The 20,462-nt window shown below is 48.1% G+C and overlaps 1 protein-coding gene across 2 annotated transcripts in view; it reads right to left on the bottom strand.

Annotated features, from left to right (window-relative positions):
- GRID1 (glutamate ionotropic receptor delta type subunit 1) overlaps positions 1-20,462 on the bottom strand; it is a 677,925-nt gene that overhangs the window by 238,884 nt on the left and 418,579 nt on the right. For both annotated transcript variants that reach the window (XM_044759934.2, XM_044759928.2), the window contains exon 5: positions 13,424-13,477. In XM_044759934.2, coding sequence (XP_044615869.1) covers positions 13,424-13,477 — 54 coding nt within the window. The remainder of the gene's footprint in view (positions 1-13,423; positions 13,478-20,462) is intronic.

Genomic DNA, 20,462 nt, shown 5'->3' with positions numbered 1-20,462 from the left:
AAATTTCACAATGTTGTAAACTATTAGGAACTCAAGGAAAAAAAAATCCAGAATCTGAGCACATCTCACTCCCTCTGCTCATACCACCCCAGGCAAAGCCACCATCAGCTCTTACTGAAGGCCCTGATTTTTAAACTTTTTTTCCTTTTTTCTGCCCTTTCCCACTCCAATCCCCCCAGTGTATTTTCAGTATAGAAGTCAGGGCGGTCCTTCTGAAACATGTTTCAGAAGACATCACTCCTCAGCTCAAAATGCAGCAGTGGCTCATCAGCTCACTCAGAATAAAAGCTAAAGTCCTTGTAGTAGGAAATGCAGCCAAATCTCCTCATGCCCTTTCTCACATACTTCAAGCCATTGTCCAATTATTAGGTATCTGCCTATAATTTCACCCCTCAATTGTCACCATACTTCCCCATCCCCGTGGCTCGTTGCTGTGACTACTTCTAATCTGCAGTACACGCCCCTCCCAGGGCTGTGTTGTGTGAGCTGAGGTACAAAAATCTAATGGATAAGAGAGCCCCTCTTCCTGAAGCCAATATCTGGAGCAGGAAATGGCATTTTCTATTAAACTGAACCATTATGCTAAATTGGAATTTCCCTTAGAGGCACCGTGCTTTAATGATATGAAATTCCATAGTGAAGTGCCTGGCACACATGCAGCTTGGCCAAGGGAAATGACTGAGAAGCAATTTCTTGACTCTAAAAATTCTCATCCACAGGAGGATATAAAAAGTCCGGGGGAGTTAAAATTGAGGGAAAGAGGATTTAGTGAGGAGCATTTCTCTGAGGGGAGAAGAGAACTTGGATGTGCTTCCACTCCCTAGAGGACCAAGAGGGGCACCTGCTCCCTCATTGCAAATCTTCTTGGAGGGCCTTCTTTAGGGCCATTGAAAACTCCCACAAACAGAGCCAGGGCCTTGAACAAGCAGGATTCCTTGGGTTTCGTCATAAAAGCCACTCGATGTTGTCTTCCATGCGCCTTTGGTCCCACTCATTCCCTTCAACTCGATGACAATTTGGGAAGGTTTCATGACTTCTTTGTTCATTAATTAGGGTTAACAGAAAATTCTCTGTCACTTTAAGTTGCAAAGCCAAGTTTTGATTCAGAAATTAAAATGATCTAGTCCAATATAATAATTGGAAGATTTACTTGGCTTGGTGCAGAAATGTTGACCCTTAAAAGACATACGTCAACATGAATCTCCCATTACCGGAGGACGGGGCTGGTTCAGAGGCAAGTACTACATGGAGACAACACAGGCTTTGGAATGAGATCAACTCGAGCTTAAAATCCCCACTTGTCTTTATCCAGCCGTGATAGTTCAGACCTTCTCTGAGCCTCGTTTCATTATTTGGACTCTAGTGTTAAGAATACTCTCACAGAGGTTGTTGTAAAGATCAAACCATGTAACAAAAGACTAATATATCTGCATCGAGGACATGAGCAAGCAAGCCACAAAGCTAGAAATAGACATGAGCAGTAAATATTTAAAGTGTTTGACGTGCTAATAAGCAAAGAAATATAAATTAAAACAATGTGGTGAGCCTTTTTTCATCTATAATAATGATACAAATGAAAAATGTTGATTATATTCATGTTCACGAGACACAAGATTGGGATGAGACAGGCACTCTGACAAAAGGGGCTCAGGCTCTTTGAGATCACTCATGCTTCGAAACAATATTTTTACCATCATTAGAAACCAGAGAGACGTCAGCAGATCTAGCAAGAAGGATGTAGATTTCAGCATTACTTTCAACAGCATTAACTAAACTAAGTTTCCAAAAATGGAGATCTGCATAAATTATGTCGTCCAAATGACAGACTACTATGAGGCCATTAAATATTATCTCAAATGCTATTTACTGACATGATAAAATGTTAATGATATATTATTAATTGAAAACAGTTGGACACAGAACTGAACATAACAGGAAAACCTCAATTTGGCAAAATAAACTATATATCTGAGGCTGTTTGAAAGGATAATTCATGGGCACACTAATAGGCATTTTGTTTTACTATTGTAGAAGAGTCAAAAAGAATTAGAACAATTTTTCTCTGCTTTTCCTCTGTCCTGTCCCTTCCCTTCCACCACATGCACTCACACACACCCTCAGAAGCCAACAACACCGTATGCTCCAGAAAGTTTGTGCTCTTCTTTCTCCAAGACGTTTTCTTTCAACAAACAGGTGAACTCAGAAATGATAGTTGGCTGTGGAGCTTCTGTGGCTTAGAGAGTGGGTGTGGTCCTAACGGCCAAAGCCAGGAGCTTCTGGCAGAGATAGAGAGGGGGCAGAAGAGGAGCTTGGCAGTGGGGGGTGGGGGGGTGGGTCTCCCCGTCTCCTAATACACATCAGTCCTCAGATGGGATATCGGAAAGGAGTGGCCGGTGGCCAGTTATGGAGGCTGGGTCCCAAGCATTGGGTTCTCTCAGGCTCAGAAAAAAAAAAATCAGTCTGCCTAACGTTGAGGACCAAAGTGGATTAGAACTCCCTGAGGGTCTACAGGAATCCTTCTATGATTGATCTTGACAGTATGAAACCCAGGAACCTTTGCACAACCTTCATGAGGGCAAGGAGGAAGCTATCCTGTTATAAGGGGTTCAAAATTTTTGCCATCCCTTTAAATGAGATTTCATGGACAGACTTAATTTGTTTTGAAATAATGGCTATACAGCATCCAAAGCACAGCATGGCACACAGTAGGTATTCAACGATGTGAGTTTCCTTGCTTCTGAGGGCAATCACTCAACTTGCTGTTCTTACAATGCTCTACCACAAACAAGCAGAAATCTGAGGGTAGGGAGGAGGCCATTCAGACCCCACTGGCCTCACAAGGTGAGTTCTTCACCAATCCTTGACCAAGAGCCCCACTCTGCACCTGGCCAGGAGGAACACCATGCGTGATGATGGCAGCACCTGGCTCCCTCAGCCCCTCATCACCTCCGAAGCCGACAAGCCAGTCTCCAGTGATGCAGGAAAGTGCATCTTAGTTCTGATCACTGACTATTAAAGGGTTTCCTCACGCCTGTTTCTGAAACTACAAGATATTCATTTGAGATTCTTTAACCAGCTCTAAGAGACAGGCTGGTCCAGTTCACATAACATCTCTGGTTTGACACAATGCAAGAAAGAACGAAAGCTGAGCCTGCTGTCTCCATGAGCCTTCAAACATCATTTAAGACACTTCACCAGAAGTTCTGGTGGCTTGAATTGTCTCCTGCCTTCATTTCTGCTTCCACCTTCCAGCTTTGAAAGGACTTTTCTTGGGAACCCCACCAGGGGCCTGCTATACCCTATGCTGCGTGTGAAGGCAGCAGCCGCGTGTGTATGTATGTGTGTGTGTTTGTGCGCACAATTGCTTCTCGCCTCTCCACGAGATGAATCCAGCCTGGCAAAGGAGGTGTAGTGTCAGGGTAGAAGGCACAGATGATAGGGTCTTTCTGGCACAAGCAGTAAGTTCACGTGAATCCATCAGAACCCATTTGTGGGAAGAGCGATGGATAGGAATGCAGAAAGGTAGAGACACTATCCTTTAGTTTTCAGTCACATTTGCTACACGTGGTAATTAAAGCTATTTTTAAAACTCTCCAAGCGTCAGCACTCCTTTCCCAACCATTCTTCTGTCAAAACTCTGCAAAACGACAATATACTTGTTGGGAACAACTGACTCACGTCTGAAACGTGGAATCTGATTCCACAGTAATGGTAGAGGCCTGGCTGAGCTTGAACTTGAACTTTGAACTTGACTGCAAACTGCAGAGGATCCGGAGTGTCTCCTATAACCACGGCCTACCTGTAGTTTAGTGATCCAGGAACACATGTTTTTCACCCACGATACTATAAGCCCTCCCAGGGTGAGGAACACATGCCTCAAATTCTCCTATGCATCCCCAGTGCCTCATAGGTATTTGGTCCATGGAGATAAATGAATGATAGATTGTCAAGAGTTATATGTCTTGGTAGGGAGACAGGACTTGGAGGAAGAGGTTAAGGACCACTGAAGAATCACAGCCTGAATTCTCTGGGGTGTTGGAGAAGAAAAGGTCATGGAAGAAATCAATAGTTGTTGCAAATTGCAGGGAGGGTAATTTGAGCTGAGTCTTATAGGATGCATAGGAGTTTGGAAGGCAGAGCTAGGGAGAACTAAGGTCCCCACAAGCCCAGAACATAGTTACAGAGGCTGTAATTCAGGTTCATCCAGGCAATGACTCAAGCCATGTCCCTATTCCCCTGCCCACCTCATAAAGACATGGAGACCTGGCATCAATTCCTTAACTCTGGGTGTGCCCTTAATTAAGTCCAAAAGATGAACTTTCCTGCAGGATATCAGCTATTTGTTAGTAAGAGGAGGTATCTTTTAAGAGTGCTTGTGTTACAGGCTTTTAATTAATATCAGCCCTGATATCATTTCCCCTACATTGACCCCAGCATATATGGGGTTAAAACCAAAAGCACTCATTCTCTTTCCCTGTTTCTTTAGTTACACTCACATGTAATTATCTGTTTCTTTAACCTTTGACTCCCTGAGCTTCACAACCAAATAGAAGTTACAAATTGTTAAAGTCCAGGGGCCTCACGCTGGGTTCACACTAAAGTTTGGACTAATCACAGGTCCTTGAAGTTTATTACAGGGAAACTGATGCCCAGAGAATATCAAGAAGCTGCAGCTTCCCAGGCCCCAGCTCCTTGGCTTCCTGGCGCCAGAATCCACCATGCACCATGGATACAGACAACCAAGGACCTCCACCTATAGACTTCCTCATCTCACCACCCCCATCTGCCTTGCAAACAGCCTCACAAGACCAGATGCTGCCCGATGGGAAAATGCTGACCAGCTGGGTCACAGGCTCCCCATTCCCTACCAGCAGGCACATTCCTCACAAACTTTTAAAAACCCTTTACCCGCTTCTTAATGGGGAGCCAGCGGTTCTTAAAGAGCTAGCCTGCTGCGTGGTCCCTTTGCCCAACAAAGAAAATAAAAGCTGATGTTTTTCCTTTTCACCCAAACCTCTGTTCTCATTATTTGGCTTGGCACCGAGTTCAGAGACTGAATATATGCCAGGCCCTGTGATGGGTCACTCTGGTGAGTTATCTCATTTAATCTTCACAACTTTCCTATGAGGCAGCTATCATGAACCCTACTGAGCAGATGGGAAAGTTAAGGTTCAAGGAAGGAAGTGAAACAATTGGCCCAAAGTCAAAGAAGTGGTGAGGGTTGGAGCCAAATCATATCCAGGGTGTGGTCCGAAAGACTGACCTAGAACACAACAGTACGTCACTGCTTTCTCAGTACTGCTCCCCAAATCTGCCATCTGTGCAGCTCCAAGTGCCCTCCCCCTGGGGCTTAGAAAAGGGCTGAAGAATGATATTACATAACAATTTCCTCATGTATCTGTAACCATAAGTGTTACATCTCACAGATTTGGGGCTGAGAAAGGAAAATAGATATATTCTGATTAACAAATGGAAGTACATTTCCAGTAAATACTGTTTGTTCCCTTCAGATACTGTGCATGTGACATGTATTAGCTGATTTGTGTGGGCTTTGCAGACTTCTTTCACCTTTTCCATAGGAGATTTTAAAAAGAAGGTGCTAATATATAAAATAACATAAAGGGAAGAAATCCAGTCATAAATAATAAAAGTTTTATAATAAGACTTTTCATGACAAGAACTATATTATTGCTTCCCAATTATGAAAAAAATCAAACATTGCTGGTATTTGGTCATGTATTTAGCATTTAGTGAGTGCTGTGTGTGAAGGGGAAAGAGAAGAGAGGGGCAGTGTGGTATAGAGTATATATTTCTTAAATCTGGAGTCACTCACACCTAACTTCAAATCTCGACTCTGCCACTTACTAAGTGACATTGAAAAGTCAGTCCACTCCTCTGAGCCTCTGTTTCTTTATCTGTCAAATGGAACAGTACAAGTTGAAGCACCTAGAGACTTGGTCCTCCAAGCCTTCCGCACATTCACCCCAGGTCAGCACAGCCTCATAGCAGCAGCACCTGACATCAGTGGTCAGTCCTATCTCTGAAATGGTCTCTTCACTTGGCTTCCAGGATTCCACCCTCTAATGACCATATACAATACTCACATTAAATGTAAATTATCTAAGCACTTCAATTGAAAGGAAGACTTTTATAATGGATAAAACAAAATGGCCTAAAGAGACATACTTTAAACAAAAGGAAACAAGCAGGTTAAAAGTAAAAGGATGGAAAAAGATACATAACGCTAACACTAGTCAAAATAAATCTGAACTAGCTGCAGGATTATCAGATAAAGTATAGCTCAGAGCAGAGGGATAAAGAAGGCCGTTTTGTAATAACAGATCAATTAACCAAAAGGACATAAAAATCCTAAACATTTATGTGTCTTGTAACACAGCTTAAAATATATTAAGCAACCACTTATTAAACTACATGGAGAAACTGGCAAACTTACAATTAAAGTTGAATATTTTGATACCCCTCTCTCAATAATTGATAGAACAAATAGACCAAAAAACCATCAAGGATGCATAAGACAGAAACAACACTCTCAGCTAAATTGACCTGACATTTATAGAACGTTCCACACCACAACAACAGATTATACATCCTTTTCCAAGTGCACATAAAACATTTATCAAGAAAGACAATATACTGGACTATCAAATAAGTCTCAATAAATTTCAAAGGATTCAAGTAATAGAACCTATGTTCTCTCACCACAATGAAACTAAATTAAAAATCAATAAGAGGAAGATGCCTGCAAAAAATCCCCAAATATTGGAAAACTAAATAACGCACTTCTAAACAACCCATGGGTCAAAGAAGAAATCAAAAGATAATATAAAAAGAATTTTGAATTGAATAACAATGAAAACACAACATATCAAAATCGAGGGGACACCATCAAATCACTTAAGGGGAAGTTTATAGCACTAAAGGAAAATAAAGTTCTCAAATCAATGATCTCAGCTTCCCCTCTCAGGAAGATATAGATGGCAAATAAACACATTAAAGTTGCTCAGTATCATTAGTTGTCAGGGAAATGAAAAGTACAGTCACAATGAGGTACCATTATAGACACCTACAAGGGCTAATATCAAAACATCTCATCAAACCAAGAACCGAAGAGGATGTGGAGCAATTGGAATTCTCACACAACCTGGAAGTTTCTTAAAAAGTTAAACACACATCTACCCTACAACCCAGCAATTCCACTTGTAAATATGCACCCAAGAAAAATGAAAGCACATGCCCACAGGAAGACTTATCCATGAATGTTCACAGCAGCCTTATTTGTAGTCACCAAAAATCTAGAACAACACGAATGTCCATCAAGGCGTAAATGGATACCCAAATTCTGGTATATCCATATATTTGAATACTCCTCATCAATAAAAAGAAAAGAACTATTGCTATATATCGCAATATGGATGAATTTCAAAATAATTATCAGGAAGGAAATAGCCACAGCAAAAGAGAAAATGATTCCATTTATATAAAACTCTAGAAAATACAAATAAACTGTAGTGCGAGAAACAGGTTGCCTAGGGAGTAGGGAAAGGTGATGCAGGGGTGGGATTACAAAAGGTCACAAGGATGCTTTTGGAGTGATGGAGATGTTCGCTACCTTCACCATGGTTACAGTTTCACGGGTGTACACATAGGCCAAACGTAAGTTGTACACTTAAATACATGTATTTGTTGTATGTGAATTAAACCTCAATAAAGCTGTTAATTTTTAAGTAAAAAATAGATTTAAAAAAGGGATGCTTAAAACCAGTGCCTGGCTCTGTCTAATGTCTGATAAATGGCAACTCCTGTTCTTCGTTCTGGGTTCTCAGCTGGAGCTCCAGAGGAGGGTAAGATGTGGTCCCTGTCCTCAAGGACCCCTCAGTGGGGCTGGAGAGAGAAACAGGCAAATCGATTACAACGAACATAATTGCTTTTGAGTGTTACTAAATTAAATGTGCAAATTGTAAATGGGGACTTAACATCCAAACAGAATTGGAAACTTCAAAATGAAAGGAAGCAAACGAATTAAATCTTTTTCCTCCCTCTCTTTCTCTGTGTCCCAAATAGAGATTTCCTAAAGCTATTTGATTCAGCTTTCATATCATGGTATTTTTTCTTGTTTTCTTCAATTAGTGCATTAGCATTCCTTTCCCCCACATTATACACGTGTAGCCTAATCTCGTTTTCATTTGTTTTATCCCAGCGTGTGTTTTGGGGTAGGAAGATTTGAAAGTCTGGAGTCACGTTCTCTGGACTGTTGATGGAAGTCCCCTCAGGGGTAGGTCAAGGTCTGTACCCAGAGCATCCTCCTGGAGGATCTATTGGTGACAAACCAAAGAAAGTGATAAGGCGGAGCCTGGGGCCTAAGGGCCAACAACAGGAGCGCACTCTGGGCAGAGGGGGCTGAAGAGGTCCAGACACTGGGATGACCCTGTGCTTGGGGTGGTGGAGACCTCTTAGGTCAGAGCAGCTCTATATGACATGAGGTAGCAGGAACTGAGACCAGAAGGGGCTCTGAAGGCAGCTCATGAACAGCCTCACGGGACACGTGGAGGAATTTGAGCTCTACCCTATGGCCCTGACACTGCACCACCTGCCAACAACCTGTTCCAGCACAGAGGTGAGCACCTGTCAAGAGGAAAAGCACAGGCATGTGTTGGAAACACGAAAGCATGTGGCAGGCAGTGTGTACCGCTTCATCCTTGGAAAGCACGGCATGCATCAGACACCAAAGATGCCTGCCGAAGGCACCTGTTTCACGCCATTTAAGTTCTCCACCCTCCTTGATCACAGAATCCTTTTTCCACAAATCACCTGCAAAGTAGCAGAACACGTGTTCCCCCAGCACAATTTGGACGCTGCTGTAGGAAGCCTAGCCAGTGCTCCCTCTGCCCTCCTCCCTGGCTGCTCCACCATTTACCAATGGCTGGGTCCAGGGGCAAGGGGAGCAAGCATGTGCCTCAGAAGAAAGCCTGTACCGCATGGGCCTCATAATTCAGGCACAAGAAAAGGAGGTGCATGGAGCACAGGGTACTGATGGCTGGAGCTCCTGGAGCAGGATCACAGCTTTCTGACTCCATGAAGGAGTGGGATGCTTAGAAATGCCTCTTCCTCCATGTGGAGGCAATTAGACAAGCAGCAACAAAGGGAGGAAGCAACAGGCAGACACAGTAGCAGGAGGCTTAACCCAGCGTCTCCTCCACGTGTGAGCCCTTCATGCTGCGGACTCTGGAACCTGAGAGAAAGGAGTCCAACACTCACTTATGGGCTGTTCAGGGAGTCAGGGATGTGCATAAGGTCCCCAACACAACATAGCAGGGGTGAGCAGTACACAACAGCAGGAGAACGAGGAACCCTAGTGGGGAAATCCAGGAAGACCTTTCATCAGAGTCCATGTTTAGCAGACCCCTGAAGGAAAGATAAGTCCTTGACAATCAGAGATTCAGGAGGGGCATGCAGGCATAAAGGGAAATCCTGGCACAGCCCAGAGCCAGGAGAGGAAAATAAATATTGGAAGCAGCCAGTCACCCATCTGCCTGCACGGATGAGCCATGGGACAGTGAGCAGAAGGGGAGAAGTCAGTAAGGCTGCAAAGGCATGGTCAGGGTCATCCTGGAGTGGGTTCTGGGGCAAGGAGCCTGATGTGGGCTTTTCTCCATTGGCTAGGGAGCCAACCAGAAGGATGGGGACACTGGTCCCTGAGATTGGAGCACAGTGAGAACCAGGTTAGGGGGAGGAGAATAAGCAGAGATGCACTGAGCTGGAGGTGATCATGAGGCTTCCAAGTGGCTGAGTTAAGACGGCATCTGAATCTCTGGGTCTGAGCTCAGAGACAAGGTCTGGAATGGACATGGGATGTGGGGGTCATCAACATATGCTGGCAAGGAGGCAGGGGTGCCAAGGGCCTGCCAACTGCGCCTCGTCCCTCTTAGAACCCACCTCCCCCTGGGCCCCTGTTGAGCCACAGATCACGGCTCAGGAGCTCACTCACTGAGAAAACCTAAGTGCAAGGGTTATGCATGCTATTGCGCTGCTTGTTCAGCATCTTATTCCATTCCCACCAAAGCGTGCTTTGTCTCCAGGTCTGGAAGAGCTAGTTTAACAATGAGAGGTGCCCGCAGCAAATGGAGCACTCCACGTCTGCAACACAGTTGGTTCTGGAAGGAGCTGGAAGTCACATACATATTCCATAAAAGAATTTCCTCTGAAAAGTTCCCAAGAGGCCAGACTATGAGGCGGCACGTCTCCTGCCTGGACGCAGAGCCTCGCGGGGAGGACATTCTCCCCTGTGTCCAGGCCCCACCAGCACTGAGGACACCTGTGAGTCACTGGGCCAGAGGGACAACTGGCTCACCTGGATCTGCTGAGGCCACATGGAGAGGAAGCACTCCAGCCCAGCTAATAAAGAGGTTCTGGAAGACACCTAGCTCAACGAAAGTCAAGTCTAATGGGTCCTGAGCTGGCAGCTTCTGATGAGCAGCCCCAAGCGGTCCCCTCTGTCCCCAAGACTCGGGTCTTCATCGCTGCCTCTGTCTTTTCTCAGAGGCTGCCTGGGAACTGCTCATCAAAGCAACTTGCTCTATCCTATGGACATGCACCTGCCTTCAACCAAACCTTTTCAAGAATCAACTCTCTGTACCGGACACGGAGGATTCAGAGATGAGCTGGATTCTGGCCCTGTCCTCAAGGGACTCAGGACCCAGTGGCCTCCATGACTATGGGTTCATTTTGCTTTCCCCAAGTTCTTTCAAATCCCCTACCCTCCATCAAGCTAACATGTAACTTAATCAGTCCATGAAAATATAGTTTACTCCCAACAGCACTGCTTGCCAGTGTCCCCACAGTGGAGCCCAGAGACCTGGAGAAACTATCAGTGAGGCGTACAGACTCACAAGCCTTTCTCTGCACCCAATTACCCCTTCTCCAAACAGGCCTGTCACATGCGGCACTGATATTCACGGGTGAGGGGGCAGACGCATTAAGAAAGCCACTGCATAGAGAAAGCAACAGAAACACATGCCCTTGAGTGTTTATCTTGAATCTGGGAAAATACATTAAGGGAGTCAAATGCAGAGGGAGAAATGGAGGACGGAGTCTGTGAGGAATGAAGGAAGCAGGGGGCAGAGCTGGGGACCACCGCGCAGGCCTTCTTGGGGACAGAGCCACGGACCTGGGCTCGTCTGAGGAACTGAACTTCTTCCAGAGACATGGGGAACAGCTCAGGAAGAGAGACGATGGGGCCCCAGTGCAACGGCTGAAGCCTGGAGACAGCTGGACCCACCAGACACCCGCCCCTGACTCTCTTCCCACCTTGTTCTGTCCTAGTCATCACATATGACAAGCAGAAAAGCACCTGGGATACTGTTTGTTTGTGGTTCCGTATTTGGATAGAGCCTAGAACGACACAGCTGTCACAGAACTACAGGACTTTTGTTCCCAATGGGGCCATAGGTGTGCTGGCCCAGGGTGCGCTGCTGAGCAGGGAGTGACAGAGCCGTCCTCCTGGGGAGGCTGCTCCACGGGCTCTGATGAGTCTGCCCCCACCTGACTCCTGGTAACACCCAGGAAGCCCCACGTTCCAGCCGCACTGGGGTGCCTCGCACTGGCCCGTCTGAACTTAACCTCAGCCCTGAAGAGGGAGTCAGGAGAGACAGGCAGAGGACGCTGGGGGTGGGTCGGAATGCAGGGGAGAGAAAAGAAAACAGGTTAGAAACATAACAATGCAGCACCTTTTAAGACAGGCAGCAGAGAAACGCTGGCTATCCAACGTGGGAAAGTCACCAAGAACACAAAGACTGCACCAGACATTCATCTTAAGGGGCACATGGAATGCATGCTTTCTCTAGAACAAAGAAACTGGACTGCGAGGAACCTGCAGACAAGCTGGCAAAGCCCAGAGGATCAGAACTTCCCAAGGACCAAGGAGGACTCATGCAGGCTCCAAAGAATAGGGAGGCGGCCGTCATGTCCCTTCTAATTACCAGCACAACCATCCGCAACAAGGGATCAATGGACAGTGACCACGCATGTCTCCAACAGGCCCGCGTAGACGCAGAGCTAATAAGATGTGAATTTATGGAGGAAAACCATGAAAAGTAGGCCTTGCCGGCAGTTACTATCTGATACTACCTGCAAAATTATTAAAATAAGCCACCCAAAACCATAGGAGCACTGAGCTAATGAAGAAACACACATCATAAAAGAATAAATTACCGACATCATAAACCTTGCATCTTCTAGAATGAGGCCATTAGAAGTTGATCAGTTAATTTAAGAGCAGCTGAAGGCTGCAGCTTTAATGGGAGCACGCACCAAGAAACCTGTCCCAGACCCAGCTCTGTTAATAGCACCCGGGCTGCGCTGGTGGGTGCTTCCTGAGTGGATACATGAGCAGAGGGGAATCTGCGGGGAAGCTAGGGCATGTGGTCACAGGCCACTCCCGTGTACTGCCAGCAGCCTGGAGGAGGCCAGGGCCAGCCAGAGTGTCACTGGTGAAGAGCAGACCACACCACGATGAAACCTTGGTGTTCCCATTCCTCCAAGGGCCCAAACCAGTGGGACGGCCAGTCACGGCACACTTCCCATGCATCCTCTTTAAATGGTTACACTGATCCCCACCCCTACGAGTCGCATGAGAATGTGTGCACACACATTTACACTCATACATGCATACACACTTGCACACACATGCACATGCCCACACATACACACATACACACACTTAAGCATGCACACATATCCATACACCCTCACACACACGCATTCCCACATACACTCACATGCATGCACTCTTATGCACACGCTCACACTCACACACAAACCTTCAACCTCCAGCATGAAATGCAGCCTCCATCCCCTCCTCATTCCTTTGCCCCACCCCCGTGCACCCCATTTTCTAACCTGCCCTAATCTCTCCAGCCTCTGACCCCTGAGGGGCTGCCTCACCTCACCCCCATATCTAATGTCTGACATCACTTCTTTTTTTTGTTTTATTGAGGTCATATTTGTTTATAACATTATCTAAATTTCAGGTGTACATCATTGTATTTTGATTCCTGAATAGATTGCATTGTGTTCATCACCAAAAGTCTAGTTTCCATCCATCACTGTATACATGACCCCCTTCCCCTCTGGTAACCACCAATCTGTTCTCTGTATCTGTGTTTGTTTGATGTTGTTTTTCTCTTTGACTTTTGACTTCGTTGTGGACTCAGGTCTGGATTAGTCCCCAGGTGAGCATCTTGGTAGGTCAAGTCCAACTCTCTGACCTCCTGTCTTGCACCGTGGAGCCCTGAAATTCACTGCAGCACCCCAAGTCAGAGCCGGACCTGAAAGGATCACTCTGGGCTTTCCCAAGGGGCAGGGGGCTCGGTGCGGGCTGCACCCCTCACCATTCTGGGGCTCTTACCTCGTTCACAAAGACCCAGTGGCTGTCCTTGGAAGCCAGGTTGGTCTCCACGGCCTGCAGAGAGAAAGAGAAAATGAACATGAACAGAAGCGAGCCAGAAGCTGGCAGACACACAGGACGACTGCCGAGACAGGGTTTGATAAACATTGTTCTTGGAGAATTTTTTCCTCACAAAACATGCCACCCCCCTGGGGCCAGCTCTGGCTGCCTCCACCAAAAGACGCTTCATTTGAACACAGACATCTGCGTTCCTGCTGTTGGTCCGCCCTCTCGTACACCAGCCCCGAGCAAGGTTAGAAGCTCGAGTTCCTGCAGGCATCACAAGGCCACAGGCGTGGGCAGCCCTCCCCACCCCGTCCCGGGAAGGCCTGCAAACACCTTTCTGGAGGGGCACTTAGGGGATGAGTCTCATCATTGCCCAAGGCGAGAGAGTCAGGAATCTGAAAGGATGGATTTATGGCAGCTTGTCCAGTGGTGCTGAACACACTCGGAAAACGGCAGCTCACAGCTGGGGCTCTGAGCCGCCTTCAGCTCTAGGACCCATAAAATTGGCTCTTTCCTGCTTCTGGGCAGTGACCCCACCCCATCACTCTCTCTTATAGTACTCTGTGCTATTTCTTTATAGCACTTGTCATTTCTGTGCCTGAATAGTTATCAGTTTTTTATTTCTTATTGTCTATCTCCTCCACCAGGTTGGAGTCTCCATGAGGTCAAGGGCCACGTCTGTTTCGGTCACACTTGTGTCCCAGAAGCTTTCACTACAACCAGCACATGGCAGGCATTCAATAAATGTTGTTGACTATACGATTGACGTGTTGGAGGGCCAGGCAGGTAGGACCTGGGTACTTATTTTGTTTCTCATGTTTTTAGGAGTGCTTTTTCCCTCCTTTAATTGGAAAGCCAACAGATGGAAAGAAGTAGAAGAAACGGATAGTTTTCAAGTATGTTCTGTAAGAATACTCAACAGTTTGCAGGTGCCAAGTCCTTGGTGGGTGCCAGGCACTGGGCCCAGACGTCTACAAACCTGGGAGAGACCTATCAGATTGTGGCCCTCATGTATTTGTTTCCTTGTTTGTTTATGTAGTTTTGTATTCTTGTAGTGTAGTTTTTATGACTCGTTTTATTTGAAAAAATACAGAAAAATAAAAATGTTCAAGTCACCGCCTATCCCTGTCCCATTTTTTAAAAATGTGCTAAAGTAGTGAACATGCCCCCATTTATCCCTCCAAATTCCTCCCCCAGAGATTGTCTGTGGTGTCCCCTTGCAGAAGTTTTTAGGCACATCTGCAAGTACATATCTCCATACACACATCAGACAGACGTTTTTATTAAAATGAGATCATGAAATACACAGCAGGATAAAACTACTGCTTTTGACTTATACTGTATCAAGAATATCTTTCCTTATCAATACATAGAGATCCTACTCATTCTTCTTGACAGATGAGACATAGAAGGGTAAGGAGCCTGCCTGTTCCAGTGACCAGCCATAAGTGGGACTGTCATTGCACAGGGTTCAGTTAGAACCACACCTACACAAGGAAGGGCAAGTTTGCTGGCCAACACAATAAGCAAGTGGAAATAGAGCCCACGGGAGGGCCCAGGCCAGCTCCAGCATCTCAGTCCTTTATGGACTGCTCCCTCTAGGACACCAAAGGTCGGCATGGGGGACTTTCCTAGACCATGTTGGGTGAAGGACACAGACTCTCCTTCTTTAGCCTATGAATAAGAGGGTGCCAGCCTCCACGAAGACAAATGAGGACAGGAGTCTGGACTGGGCTGGAAGGGGATTGCCTCCACTGGCTGTCATTTAACCACTCTGGTCTCCATCTATTCATCTGTGAAATGTAGATAATGCTCGCCCCCTCTTGTCGGTCAAGGTATGTAAAATTTTAAGTCCTCGGTCTCAAGAAGCAGCAAGCACACAGAATGATGTCCGTACAAGTCCCAAGTGTTTCCCACAAAGCAGAGATGCAGGTTCCACTTCTGCTCCTCGACTCGCCCCGATTCTTGAATCCTGAGAGTCTTTTCTAGCCACACAGGTTCTCCTCCTCTTCATGAGCCATGCCCCGACGAAACCCTCTCCTCCCCAGGATAGATGAGTTATGTCTCTCTCCTCCCCTACCTCAGGAAGAAGGCTCCAAGTGTTCTCTCTCCTCCACCTGAGAGAACGGAGTTCCGAGAGATGCCAGGCCATGAACCTGGATACCGCATGGGGCCACGTCCCAAACACCTTCTGTCTCATTCCACAAACTCAGTAAAACAGACCCTCTCCACAGAAGCCACAAGGACTCAAGAAGAGCAGCTCTCTGAGGAGCCTTCTGACCCCCAGGCGGTGGAGTCACAGCCTCCCAGCCCTGAGCTTCTCTCCTCTCAACACTCAGACTTCCCTACATGCCTGCAGAAGCCCAGAGGCCCGGAGAGGAAATCCAGGAGGCCGATGTGGACCCGGGGTGCTCTGAGAACACACAGCAGCACACTGCTGGGCTCCGGCTTGCCTCCACTCCCAACACTTCCGCATTTCCATAATGCTCGCTTGGCACGCTTGTCAAATCTGCACATGACACAGAGCTGAGAGGATGTCATACGCCTGAGAAAGCTGGAACATGGAACTGACTCTAAGGAGACATAGTTTAATAGGGCTGAACTCAAAGTCCTACACTTCGGCCCAGGGGCAGAAGGGCAAATGTGGAGAGGAGATTTGAAAGTAATACCACTAAGTAAAGACCACGGGATAGCAGGGGGCTGGCGTTCTGCTCTGTCCCTTGGGGGGTTGACTACTGGGCTACCCTGCTTGATGGAGGACACTGCAGACTGGAATCTGGTCATGGAGTGGGACAGTGTAAACTAAGGGCCAGTTCAAGTGACCAGCGATGCTTAGCAGCCAGGACAGTACAAGCGTCTTTAAACACACACAGAACTATCACGTGCAAGAGAGACTGGAATTGCTCTTTGCAGCCTCTGAGAGTTGAGTTCGGACCAACGTCTCCAGTAACCAAAGAGGCAGATATCAAGTCAGCGTAAGAGAGAACTTTCAGACTTTCCAAGTAGTTCAAGACGGAACGGGCTGCCTGAGGAGCAGCGAGGTCTCATTGCGGGAAGTGCCCGAGTGGCAGGCAGACAGCGGCGCCATGGGACATAGTTAAGTATCAGCGTGGAGGTTGACCATGGGTGGGGGTTGAGACCCCATCACGCACTGACATTCTGCAGCAGTGATTCTCAAGTCTGGCTGCACGTAAGAACCTCCTAGGGAGCTTTGAATGACGTGGATGGCCCGGGCCCCACCCCTCGGGATGCTAATTCACTGGGAATGGTGAGGTGCCTGCCATCCCATGTCATCTCAGAGCTCCGACCCTGACTCTTGGCCTCCGGGGCAGGGAGCCTGGCTCCAGAATGGAGAGTTCTGTGAATCTGAAGGGACAGGTGCACCTGAGCAAGTAAGAGTCTCTGTGCATGTCCCCGCAGGAGCCAGCCACGCAGAGGACCTGACTCAGTGGCCGGCACCTTGCAGGGAGCGGGTGGGAGCCCTGATTACTCTAAGGAGTCTTCCCACCTAGTCCCAGACTCATGCGTGGAAGATATTGACGGAGAGAATTGATCAGAAAACCCCACAGGACCACTGGCCAACTTTCCTGTCCTACTTTCCCTCACCAATTAAGCATCAGCTAATTTGTTAAGCCTCTTTTCCCTACACGGAGATAAATAGCACTTGGCTGCAGCCTTTTCCACCGGGTGCAACTCACACAGAAGCTGAGATAGATGGCGAGAAGGAGAAGCGGCTGCAGATTTAGCAAGAACACCCCGCCCTCCCCGGCTAATTACTAAAGAGCCACCAGCTCCGCGGGAAGAGCCCTAAATGCTCACAGCCCAGTGGGCAGTGTCCCGCCCAGCACCACTAATTCCCCTTCTAAGTGCTGTCCTTTCCCTCTTCCTCCCCAGCCACATCTGAGGCAGATGGAGGCTGAGATCTCAGTGCAAGCAAGGTAAGAGGAGGCAGCCAGAACACGTTCGAATCCCAGTTCCGCCACTGCCTAGCTGAGTGCTCCTGGGTGAGCTCCTCCACCTCTCTGAGCCGCCCTTCCTCCTACAAGGCGTTCAAATGCCAACAGTGCTATCGATGCTCTGCCGACGTCCCCCTCACATCCCATGAGGATTTTTGAGCACATTGGCGCCCTGCGTGCATTCATTCTTAGTGGCAGACACCCGCGGCTCAGGCTGCCGGAACACTGCTTGGCACTCACAAGCAAGTGCCTGGGAATTTACAGCCCTAACCAAGGACTGAGGGTGTCACACACACAAATCCTAGCTGCCCTGTTCCCTGATGGGGACTGCTCAGAGCATGAGCTCAGCTGTTTCTAGAATCCCGCTGCGGACGGAGCCAAAACTGCCTCGCTTGATGGCGAGCCCTCCCCGGCATCCCTCGTTCCTTGTTACACGTTCCCACTCCCCTGCTGTCTTGCTCTTTTTAAAAATTCCCCTGGGAATACTCTTAATAAATCATCGTCACACAAATCCTCACCTCAAAGTCTGCTTCTGGGAAGCCAACCTGAGACAAACACCTCCCACCTGGGGGTTACCATGAGAATTAAATGAAGTGACATGTGAAGCTTCCAGCCCAGACAGGAGCTCGCTCCAGATGATCAGTCAACATGCAGGTCCTCCCATGCCTTCCACTCACGTCTCCTGCATGGTCATCATTCAGTGGTCTCTTTCAAATGTGTAGAAGTGCACCATCGCTCATGTGCTCCTTCCTTCCTTCAACAGACCAGGATGGTCACCCACCAGCAGCTGTCCTAACTCTTCTGGATCCCGGCGTGAGCCAGGAGCCTCGGTCCTGCCACCACAGAGCCAACAATGGCAAGACGACCGACAATAAACACCCACCGCCAGTGTGGTAGCTCTGCCTCCTCCAAGAGTCCACAGACCCTTCAAGGCAGCACACACGGGGCTCCCTCGTCTTGGCCGAGGTGTGGGTCTACAATTGCGTAACGCTGTCGCATCTGCAGAGAAGTGCTGAGCCAACCCAACAATAAAGGGAAGCCCCTTTGTTCTGGGGGCGGAGTGGGGAAGGGAGAGGAGCCGGCCTCCTGCTCAGGATCGACTCCAGGTCAGTCGTCTTCAGCAAGCAGGAAGGCCAGTTTCCTGCAACTGGGCTCCTCTGCTGGAGCTGGGCACCACGGCTGTGGGACAACCCTCCAAATAATGCAGCGTAGGTGGCAGAGGCCTGAGCAACTGCGGGAGCTCCACGCAGAACCTGGGAGCGGGCACTACGTCTCAGAGAACCCCAGGGGCCCCCGCAGTGGCTCAACGCCTCAACACAGCACAGGTGAGGTTGTTGCCTTGAGTCCCTCAGGGTCTTGCCAAACCATCAGAGCCCAGAGCCTGGCTCCTGTGGTCCATCAATAGACTGGCAAACACAGAACTTTAGAAGAAGAGCTGAGGAGGTGGAAGCTTCCAAAGGATCATGCCGTCTCCTGGTTTAGCCCCTTTTGAACAGAAGAGATCAAGATGCTGAAGGTGGCACGTAGCCCATGGAATGGGCTGGGACAGTGGATGGGGCAGTGGGACAGTAGGGAGGGGCGTCACTTGCAGAGGCACAGCTGGACGTCTACACTTGTGCGGATACGACGTACCACCCTCTTGAGAGAAAAGTGTGCCATCATGGGAAACCCCTGTTAAAGGAAGTGGAAGGCGGCTGTTCCCACGCTTTGGGAAGGGAAAGTGTCCCCTTGACATGAGCAGTAGGCCCTGTCTGAACCTCAGGGTGCCTTTCCCCTGGCCAATGGCATCAACAGAGCTGGGGTATAAGCGATGCAGGATATCAACATGTCATCCTGAGGGCCCACTAAGAGCCAGGGGACATTTGCATTCTGTCTGGCCACCCAGCCACCCTGATTCCACAGTTTCCATAGAGAAGTAGATGCACACCAAGCGCCAGCTCCTGGCTCCTGAACTCTGTGGACAGAAAGCAGCCCAGAGCACTGGCGGGAATGGTCTGCTCAGGGCAGCTTGCCTGGACGGGCCCCAGGAGGCCCCTTGACCACATGGAGCTGAGGATCAGTTCTAATATCCAAACGCCTAGAGGGGAGCAGAGAAGACAGAGGTTCTGAGGGATTGGAGGAAGCACCGCCAGCCTGGTCCCCTTCCTGAGTGTTCTCAGCCTTTTGCACACGACCAAGTCTGAGCCATTCCCAAGGGCGACGAGAGCCTGCTTTTATCAAACACCCAGCCAGACACCTCAGCGCGACATCTCCTCCACTTCACGACCCACAGGCCTCGCTTTCCTCACAATACCCTAATGAGCCGGGCAGCGTTCTCAGCCCCATTCACAGACCTAATTCTAGACCCAAATCTTGCACAGGTCCCTCAGCTCATACTCAGCAGAGACTGGATTCGAACTCGGGGCCATCTGTCTCCAAAGCCTGTGTTTTTTTCCCTTGGTCCTGCTGCTACCCAAAAAGACTGAACAAATGTCAAAGCCAGCAGACGAGCCTTTGGGCCCGGGCCTGGCCCCTGACAGTGAGAACAAAACGATCCTTTTTCTCATAACTGAGAAAACACCGTTGCCTTGCTTCTCCAGGTTAACTCGTTCTCAAGCCCAAGACCATTACTCCACTTGCATTTCCTAAGGATGAGCCTGTTTCACTTTATCTTGGCCTAAAGGAATGGTAAATGGAGTGGAGAAAACCTCCACATGGAAGCCTTCCAGCGGCATCGCTGAGGATTTATTTTACAAAGTGCAAATGCCACCGATTATTTATGTATGTGTTAATTGTTGGCCACTTATCTAGGCACCCCCTCAACGCAGGGAGCTTGAGATAATGAAAGCTTGTCGACAATTAGCATCTTTTTAAAACCCCAACTCTAACATTTCGGAACATCCCCCCCGGAGCCCAGGGCCTGGCATTTTCCCAAGGACAGACACTGAGCTGACATTAAAGACCCACTGTTGCCTTTGCAAGGACATGCTATTTAGGAACAATTCTCTCTATGCAATGTCACCCCTCTGAAGCACGAGGGAGTGCAATGCCCCCCACTT

The sequence above is a fragment of the Equus asinus genome, chromosome 2 (assembly GCF_041296235.1).
Source record: "Equus asinus isolate D_3611 breed Donkey chromosome 2, EquAss-T2T_v2, whole genome shotgun sequence".
Lineage (NCBI taxonomy): Eukaryota > Metazoa > Chordata > Mammalia > Perissodactyla > Equidae > Equus > Equus asinus.
This window is presented reverse-complemented; position numbering and strand designations above follow the sequence as displayed.